Below are 10,363 nucleotides of genomic sequence, written 5' to 3' on the forward strand. Positions count from 1 at the left end.
ATGAGATAGTTAGAATTTATACTAATCATCCAAGGGATGTATGAACTTTCAAAGCAACATTAAACATACCTTAATCTAGTGAGCCTTCATAGCCGATTTTTCTCCAAGCTCATTCCCTTCCTTTCTTTCTTCTATTCGGCCAAAGATGTTCAAGGATGAACACACATTTTTTTTTTCTTTGTTTTCTTTCTTCCATTCACGGCAAAAGGGGGGGGCATGGATGAGACCATTTTTTTTTTCATCACTCCTCCCTTTCATTATTTAATTACCATGCTCATTATTTTATTTTTCCTAACATACATCACTAACATAACATGTTTGTGACATGTTTCCACCCATAGCATGGCCGGCCACTATGCTTTAATTTGGCTAATTTGACATGCAAGGACAAGCACTTTCCCACATATATTAATAGGCCACTTGAACACTTGCCTAGCATATTTCTAAATTGTCTCACATAAGTCCCTACTAATAAATTTCACATACACTGATCAAATTAAAGTATGGAACTATCACACAAGCATTTACGCACATCATAAACACAGAATATAACCTTTAATTATTTATAAGACTCGGTTTCGTGGTCCCGAAACCACTTTCCGACTAGGGTCAATTTAGGGCTGTCACATAACCCATGACTAACTGGATTGTGTATCAATACTCAGTGAAATAATAATACATTAATGAAGACAGTTAAATCAGAACTCGAAAATATAGAAAACAAATTGAATATTTTCAAAACTTAGAAATACCTGCTCCTCATTGGCTCTGAAACCAGATTATCCCGAAGATTTGAGGATGGAATTTAAAATGTGATAATCGTAATTGTAATTTGGAAGTTGAAATTAAAATTTGATTAAATCTTGAAAAGAAAAATAATTTAAAACTTAAATTTTAAATTTTGAAAACTTAAAAATTTGGAGAAACTTAAAAATTTGAAGAAATGAGTTTTGATCTCTAAAATAGGTATTTCAAGTCGTGCCTTTCATTCTAAATCTGATAGCCTTTTATAGAGGGCTATTGTCTCTTTACATCATTTGAATAAGGAAATTCAATCCCTTACATCATTCCATAATTGAAACTTTGATTACATAACTGAAACTTTTCAGAGAATATATTCTCTGGTTACATAGGCTTGTTTAATTTTAATTTAATTTAATACTTATCTTAACAGTATTTTATTAATTTAATATTAAAGTAATTATCTTAATATTAAATTTAATTTAATTTTTATCATGTAGAAAAAATTTATTATTTTAATAAGATTTGATATTAAATTAATCTAATATTTATGATAAATATTAGATTACTTTAATATTAAAATGATTAAGTTTAATCGTAGTTGATCTCTAAACTCTCCTATATAAAAAGAGTCTTGGTCATTATTTTACACACACTTGAATTCAAGAGAAAGTTGTAGAGAGAAAATTCTTTGAAGAGATTATTTCAGAAAATTTTTAGAGATATTCTGATTTACAACTTGACCCAAAAGTTTAGAGAAATTGCAAAATTACCTCACTGGTAATTTTTGTGAAAAAATTTTCTAATTCGAAACAAGCCCACACTTCACAGACGTGAGCTTGAGGATAGCGGAGAAGACTACTTGGTTGAAGTGCTCATCCTAGAAAAATAGAAAAAGTACAATTTTTATTAAGTGTTTATTACTTTAGATATCACGACCAAGATCTTGTTTTGAAAAATTTTTAAAACTCTGGTTTTTCCCTAAATTTATTTTTTGCTACATTTTCCAAACTCGTTTTTTCCATCACAAGAGCTTCCACCAGTTTCACAAATTCGAGGGCCGACATTTTTCAGTATGGTTCAAAATTTTTTAATGCAATTTCAAACTCTTTTTATTCCTATTCTATGAATGTTTCTTGTATTAACCTAATATTTGAAGGGACAGAAGAAAGGGTGGTGAAGTTAAATAATGCGGTGTTGGATTCAGGAAAACATTCTACAGTCATTTTAAGAGAATTCCGATCCAAATGGGGGAACTCCAGGGGGCGATGGAGTTCTTTCCGGGGGATGCGATAAGAATTCTGTTTTAAAAGGAAATAGCCCGGGAGTCAAATGTGCTAAAAATGCAATGGAATGAGGCCAAATCGGACAATTCGAGAACATGAGGAACGGTCTAAATTAGCCAGTGTTTTCAAGGCTCATTTATCTGAATCGGTGAATTCGATGATTGAGCTAAGTAGTGCTCAATTGAACTCGAAAGTGGGGAAGGTGGTTGTTAGCCCAAAGTGGAAAGCCTTTGGATAAGCTCATGAATTCTAAACAATGAAGGATGGTTTTCACTTTCATTCTTTGTTCGTGAATTTATCAATTTTCTTGGAATTGTCAGGGTTGAGTGAATGTCAAATTTTTGCGGATTTTTTGTGAGTACAACAAGGAATAGAAACTAGATATTGTTAGTTTGCTTGAGGGTAGTGATAAGGCAGATAAAATTAATACCAAGTTAGGTTTCCATTATTCTCACTAGGTGGAGGCTATCAGATTTTTTGGTGCTATTTGGGTTAGTTGGAAAGATTCGGTTCAAGTTGAGCTATTGTGTAACCATCCTCAATTTATCTCTTTACGAGTCTTTGAAGGTATAAATTCCCTACATATTCTTATTGCTTTTGTTTATGGAAGTCCCCATAGATAGAAAAGGAAAAATCTTTGGAAGATTCTAAAAAATGTTATCCCAACCAGTTCTATTCTGAGGCTAGCGATTGAAGATTTTAATGTTATCCTTACAACTAATGAAAAGAAAGGTGGATGCTTGGAAGGGAGGAGATGTTCACTTTTGGTAATTTTCTTGAAAAGGCTAGTTTGCAGGATTTGGGGTTTAAGGGTCCCTCTTTTATCTGGCATATGTGGCATTTTTGAGCGGTTGGATAAAGTTAGAAATTCTGCTTGGGTTAATGTTTTCCCCAACTGTTTGGCCACTCATATTCCTATATTAAAGTTCGATCATAGACCTTTATTGCTCTCTTTCTTAGGTCGAAGGTCAACATGCCTAGAGGCGCCCGTTCAGGTTCTTGGCTGGTTAGGTGGAACATCCTAGTTTCTCAAACTTTGTTAGAGATAATTGGAATTTTAATGGTAAGATGGTTGAGTCTCTTTCAAGGTTCACTACGTCTATTAAAGAATGGAATAAATCGGTGTATGGGCATCTGGTTGTTCATAAAAGACAGTTGATACAAAAACTCTGCAAGATATAGAAAGATCTAGAAAGATCAGATTTTGATTATCTAATTTAGTTGGAATTTTAGGTTCAAGAGGAGATTGAATATGTTCTTCATCATGAAGAATTACTATGGAAGAAAAAAGCTAGGTGTGGTTGGTTGCATTTAGGTGATCTAATACTAAGTTCTTTCATTCCCGCACATTGCTAAGAAGGAAGAATAATTGGATCAAGTGTTTAAATAACGAGAATGGGGACTGGGTATATGATGAGGATGAACTTTAGGTCGAGCTTGTTAAGTTTTTCCATAGATTGTACGAAGAGTGTCTAGGCCAGGTGCCAAAATTACCGGTTAATTCCTTTATGAGGTTGGATCAAAGTGATATTATGTTTTTGGGAAAAGAGGTATCAAGGGAAGAGATTAATGCAAATTTGTTTGATATGGCCCCTTTAAAATCCCCAGGGAGTGATGGTTTTCATGCTCTCTTCTTTCAAAACCAGTGGGACTTGGTTGGTGACGTCGTTTGTGATTGGATTCAGAAGGTCTTTGCTGGAAATGTCATTGATCCAAAGCTGAATAACTCATTGGTTGTTCTTATACAGAAGGTTTCTAATCTTGAAAGATATGCCCAGTTTAGATCAATAAGTTTATGCTAAGTTCTTTATAAACTGGTCATAAAAGTCATTGATAACCGGTACAAGACTATATTCTTTAACATCATTGCATCGGAGCAGGCCGGGTTCATTACGGGTAAAAAATAACTGATAACATTATTGTGGCCTAAGAAGTTTTTCATTTCATGAGAAGAAAATAGAATAATAGGTGGATGGGAATAAAAAAATATTTGGAAAAAGCTTATGTAACACCACTAACCCGTATTCGTTGTCGGAATAGGATTACAGAGCATTACCAAAGCAACAGAATAGTAAACCATTTGAATCATACATTAATAAAAATATAATCAAATTTCATTCAAATACATCCATAATGTCCCTTAATCAAGCCCTCGAGGCCCTAAAATACTATAGAAACAATCCGAGACTAAATCAGAAACATTTGGAAATTTTAGGAAAAAATTAAAAAAAATGGACTTCAAGGGTCACACGACTGTATGACTCACACGGCTAAGACACATGTCCGTGTCTTAGGCCGTGTAGACATTCAAAATAGGGACACACGATCATGTCCTAGCCTGTGTCCATGCCCGTGTAACTCACTGACTTGGGTCATACGATCAGCCACACGCTAGTGTGCCAGGCCGTGTACCCTTCGAAATAATCTCACACGCCTGTGTGCCAGGCCGTGTGCTAGGCTGTGTAATAGCCTAACTTGCATGCCTTGAACCTACAGGGGACACACGGCCGTGCCGTATGGCTGTATGTTACACACGGCTGAGACACACAACTATGTCTCAGGCCAAGTGGCCTCAAAATGAACCTTAAAACACAAGTTTACCATTTCAAGATTTCTTAGACCTTAAGAAACTCAAATACCAATCTAAAACAAAAATAATCAAGCCATAAACACGTCAAACCAACCTAAATAGTGTCTAACCAATGTACCCTCATTGGTACCACAAGTATATAACATTTTCACAACAAAATAATCATCAATTCAATTCATCAACTCTTTCAAACAATACCTAATCAATATACCTAATAAAGTTACCACAATCACAACAATTCAAATATATGTAAAGCCACACATACTAGTATATCAACTATATTCATTCTCATACTATTTGCAAATTGGTTATTTGTACAAAATATCATTCATCGTATTTACATAATCCAAACATTAACCAAAATAGCACAAGAGCCTACACATGCTATATAATCCAAATTAAACATTTCAAAAACTACTGAGCTAAGTTGGATAGTGTGACTTGAGTGCTGATCCGATTGTCCAACCTTCCAAAAATCCACAATGACATTAAAAACACAAGTAAGCTTAATGAAGCTTAGTAAGTTTGACGAGTTAAATGAAAATCTTATCGAACTAACTATAATAAATAAAACAATAAAAATCATCCAAGAAAAACTCCCTGTCATTCACAACTTCATTCGATAAATACATCCCTGTTTAGATCAATACAAAAATAAATAACATGTCTTTCAAATTCATTAAACAAGTTTCCTTACTGAGATTTTCCATTTGAAGGACGACTTAAGGTTAAGAGTACATCATCAACAGAAGCTCATAAGAGATGTTCCTCCCGAATACGCCAATAGAAGCTCGTAAGAGCTGAACAAAAGCTCACAAGAGCTGATCCACCCAATCACGCCAGATAGAATGTAAAACATGAGAGTTCGCAACAAATGCTGAACCCTGGTTTACTTGGATAAAATGTCGATATCTCCCTCCAATAACATCTCCACTCCAAACCCTCGTCATACACCAAATCATGAATGTACTCAAATCCCGCGTTCAATTCAAATCGAATATCCAATTTAAAATTATAATTCTAACAATAATTCATTTCAATCTACATAATATATTTACATAATACCAATCATCAATTTATACAAATGTTAAATTTTAACCGTACGAACTTACTTGGACTGAATTATAGTAATTGTAGAAGTTCAGGGACTATTTCGCTATTTTTCCTTTTTCACGAGTACCTACGGGATCTTGATATAAAATATAAAATTACTCATTTATTAGCATATATTTCATTTCCAATCCATTTTACAATTAATACCCTTTTATTTTTTGAATTTGCACAATTACTAAACTTTTACAATTTTTGCAATTTAATCCCTTAATTAGTTAATCTAACAAATTAACTGTTTTTCTCAAATCAATAATCTATCCAAATATTCTAGGCCCTCCTAATAAACCTAAAATTCACTATCAAACCCTAATATTTTGACATTTTCACAATTTAATCCTAAAATCAATATTTAACAAAAATCACCTTACAAAATCACCTTACAAAATCATCACACAACACAATCAAAGCTCCAAATTCATGTTATTCATAAAAAAAATCTAATATTAATCAATTAAAACTTCTAAAATTTTTAACAGAATCGAAAACGAAGCTACGGGCTAGCTCAACCTAGTTGTAACGATCTCAAAAACATAAAAATTACAAGAAACGGCTAAGAAATTCACTCACATGCATAACAATTTGCTTGGCTGATTCTCCTAGCTTGAAAAACCATGAATTTCGGCTATGGCAAAGTAAAATGAAGAAGAAACCTATTTCTTTTTACTTAATTTTGTTTTAATTTCAACTAAATTACAAGTTTGCCATTATAATTTCATTATTTTGTCATTATCCATCAACTTGCCATCCCACTATATTATTTAGGGTTTAATTATCACTGAGGTCCTTCCTCAATTAATAATTACACCATGCCATCACCTAATTGCTATAATTAGCAAGTTTTGCACCTTTTTTCTATTTAGTCATTTTTCTTTAATTAACAAAACATTAATATTTCTTAACAAAATTTTAATACGACTATAATGACTATAAATATTCTAAAAATAATAATTACGAGTCAACACGATGAAAATTTATGGTCCCGAAACCATTGTTCCATCACCACTGAAAATCGGGCAGTTACAGCTTATGACAAGGTAAAATGAGATTTTATCGATGCATCAATTCATGTTACAAGTATTCTTGATTTTCTTAGAAAGGTAATTATGTCTGCCATCACAAGTTCTACTATGCAATCATGTGGAATGGTGTGCCAATGAAAAAAACTTCGTCCAGCAAGGGGGTTAAATAAGGATGCCCTTTATCACCATTCTTGTTTGTTTTGTGTATGGAATGGCTTGGGCATTGTATTAAGTCTAGTATTAGCTCTGGTCAATGGCATCCTATACATTTTTCGCATTCGGGTCCGGCACTTTCACATTTGTTCTTTGTAGATGATCTAGTCATTTTTGGTCAAGTTAATATGCAACAAGTTAGTTTGATTAAGAAAATATTGGATAATTTTTGTGTTTTTTCAAGGCATTAGATTAATGCTTCCGAGACTAATGTGGTCTTCTCTAATAGGGTTTATGGAGAATATGGAAGGACTTTATGTGATATGCCCGGATTTTGTACGACGCAGAACCTAAGAAGATATCTCGGTGTCTTTCTGTTTCATGAAAGGGTAACAAACAGTTCCCTAAGATTTATAGTGGACAAGGTCTGAAACAAGCTACAGAGTTGGGATGCGAGGCAATTATCTATTATTGGTAGAGTTACTCTAGCCCAATCTTTTCTCTTATCTATTTCGAGTTTTTTCATGCAGTCCATAATGACCCCTCAAGGGTTGTGTGAGGAGATTGAATGTTTGTGCGACAATTTGTTTAGGGAATGTTTGGGGGAAATAGAAAGATATCCTTGGTGAGATGGCAGGAGATTTGCCAATCAAAGGCTTGTGGTGTGTTGGGGTTTTGATAATTGAGAGATCAAAATAATTTCTTTATACTGAAATTAGGCTTCAATACTATTTCCAACACTGATTCTTTCTGGGTGTAGGTTCTTAGGTCTAAGTATGGTGTTAAAAGAGGCACCCAGAAGACAAATCTCATAGTAAGTGTTCTTTCCTTTGGAAGTATTTTTATAAAATATGGTTTGTACTTCAAGATAAATTATTTTGGTCAATTGGTAATGGGGAAAGTATTAGATGTTGAAAGGATAAGTGGATACTGAAGATTGGCCCTTTGATTAATCACATTCCTTTTCATTCTAATCTGGATTTTGATTGTTCCCTTAGAGAATTGGTGATTGAAGATAATTTGTGGAATATGGATTTGTTTCGAGTTCAGTTGCCAGATGATGTCGATGATGTCATTAGACATATTGTAAGTATTCATCTTCCTTATCCTTTACCAAGACTAGAAAAAATTGCTTTGGTTGGGTTTGCATCAAGGTTATTCTCTATTAAGAGTGCTTACCGAATGCTTAGAGAAGGGGCATGGAATTCAAGTGATGTTGCATGGAATATGGTGTGGAAATTCCCGAGACCAGAGGGTTCGAATGTTTCTTTGGCTTGCTTTTAAAAAGAGACTTCTCACATAGGTAGAGCGGAAAAGGCAAGGTATAGGGAAGAGGAGTGTTGCACGGTATGTGGAAGTGCACTGAAAGATGTCGTTCACACCATTAGGGATTGGTCCACGGCTAAAGGAGTATCGTCTCAGCTTAGACCAGTGGAAAACAGGGTAGATACTTTTCAGGAAATTTACAAAATTGGCTTAAATCCAATTTGGGAAATCGTTATAACTTTTCTGTAAAGGAAGTGGATTGGTAGTGTTCCTTTGGTCTAATTGTGTGGCATATTTGGAAGAACTGAAACCTTTCCATTTTTCAAGGTAATTAGTGGAGTATTGACGAAATAATTAAAGGATTATACAGTTGAGCCTTACAATGCAGCTTTTCTCTCAAGGTATCTCATTCCATGAGACAAAATGTTAGGATGTCAGTCAATGGGGAAGGTTTTTGGATCTGTTTGAATTCTGATGGCATTGTGAATTTAGACTTTGGGTTGGCCGGCTGGAGGGGTGTTGAGGGATTGTCATAAGGGTTGCATCCTTGGGTTTATTAGCACTTTAGGACATTGTTCGGTCTTCAACGCTAAGTTATAGGGTGTTCTTAATGGATTGATGATTTTATAGAGTCGGAAATATAATGGAGTAGTGATCAGAATAGATAGTCAAAACTTCTCAAAGACATCTTTTTGGTACTTATCAAATATATTCCGTAACACTTGATGAATTTCGATCAATAGAAGCTTGAGCTTATATTTGCGAGAATTTTAAAGCTGATCGTATCGTTAAGATGACTTTCGACAGAAAGAAAGGACTTCATTTAGTCGAGGAATAAGATTAGATTAATGTAATTTTCTGTAGAAGCTTATATAGATTAAAAAACAAATTAATGGCACATTGATTTCCAATTTTTCAAGTAAAGAGACTCCTAATTTGCAATTTTTCGGAAGTACATGCTTTTCTGCAAGTAGGGAAGAAGATGATGCTTAGCACATTGGGTTCTATAAGCTTTTTTTTTTTTTTTTCTTTTAAAGTCATGATAGAGAATGGAGATAGATAAGAAAAAAAAGTAATACTTTGATTATTCCCATTAATTTGGTCCAAGTTAGTAGGTGCATCCATCAACAATAACAGAAGATGAAACAAAGTTTTGGTATGAAATCATCAAACATCCAAGTCGAAAAATATAGACTATGAAAAGAGTACTAGAGAGACTGAGAAATGAGATTTAGAGGTCATCACGAGATCCTTTATTATCAGAGACAGTCTCTTTGAGTTTCTCAGCAGTGTGGTGGACAGCATCTGCAGCAGATTTCGCAGTTTTTTCGACCGTCTCTTTGCCTGCGTCAACACTTTTCTTGGCCGCTTCTTTAATATTCTCTCCTGCACTTTCAGAACCTCCAGTTGTGCCTGTTTGTTTGATCCCTTTTATTGTATCCTCCCCAGCACTTTCAGAAACCCCAGTTGTGCCTGTGCCTGGAGCTCTAAAACTAACAAGGAACAAAGCATGTTAGTGATGGATGGATGTATGTAATAAGAAAAACATAACACAGTGTGCGTGTGCGTGTGCGTGTGCGTGTGCCATACTCTAGATTAGGTGGGGTGAACTTGAGCTGGAGGCCATGGACAAGGGTTTTGATCTTTTCCCAAGAAGTAAGATGAGATTTCTTCAAGGAAGAAATGGTGCTTGATACGACATGGAAGAAGGATGTTTTCTCTTCTTCGTCGTCAATGTATTGCCCTGTTTCACAAACTACTGATACAATTTGATGTGACACAAAGATGAACCAAACAAGAAGGAACATCAAGCTGCTTCTAGATTTTGTCATTCTTAAGTTTTGCAACTAAAAAAATAAATTAAACTAAATTAGGAAAAAAAAGAAAAGAAAGTGGTAATGGCATTTGCTTTGGGGTTTTGTAGTTAGGAGGTGGATTCAAGTTATTACACGTTGCTGCCAAATAAAGGTCACGTGGCCTTACCACCTTGCCTCTAGCCTTTTCTTTTTCTTCTCTGAATATTTCAATACCGGTAGGCAAGGTAATATTTTTAGGGTATTTGTAATTTTTGGTTTTCTTTTTCTTTTCTCGTAAGAAAAGGCCCTTCAATTTTGGTATTTGTATTTTGCTGATCCATAATGTAGCTTATGTGATCACTTAAAATTAAAAAAATTATTAAATTTAGGTGATGATGT

At 34.3% G+C, this 10,363-nt stretch overlaps 1 protein-coding gene across 1 annotated transcript; it reads right to left on the minus strand.

The window, feature by feature from the left end:
• Positions 1–9,228: 9,228 nt before the first annotated feature.
• Positions 9,229–10,078, minus strand: LOC108478703 (uncharacterized). The gene is made up of 2 exons (XM_017781177.2): positions 9,759–10,078; positions 9,229–9,661 (listed from the first exon to the last, which is right to left on the minus strand). Exons 1-2 carry the CDS (start codon positions 9,998–10,000, stop codon positions 9,400–9,402), a joined length of 504 nt encoding a protein of 167 aa, XP_017636666.1. The 5' UTR covers positions 10,001–10,078; the 3' UTR covers positions 9,229–9,399.
• Positions 10,079–10,363: the final 285 nt, after the last annotated feature.

Source organism: Gossypium arboreum, chromosome 11, assembly GCF_025698485.1.
Source record: "Gossypium arboreum isolate Shixiya-1 chromosome 11, ASM2569848v2, whole genome shotgun sequence".
Lineage (NCBI taxonomy): Eukaryota > Viridiplantae > Streptophyta > Magnoliopsida > Malvales > Malvaceae > Gossypium > Gossypium arboreum.

Excerpts from the sequence above, each read along its gene's own strand:
- LOC108478703 (XM_017781177.2), bottom strand. The coding sequence starts at position 10,000 with ATGACAAAATCTAGAAGCAGCTTGATGTTCCTTCTTGTTTGGTTCATC. Across the intron at positions 9,662-9,758 it reads TTCACCCCACCTAATCTAGA|TTTTAGAGCTCCAGGCACAG; the intron begins GTATGGCACACG and ends GTTCCTTGTTAG.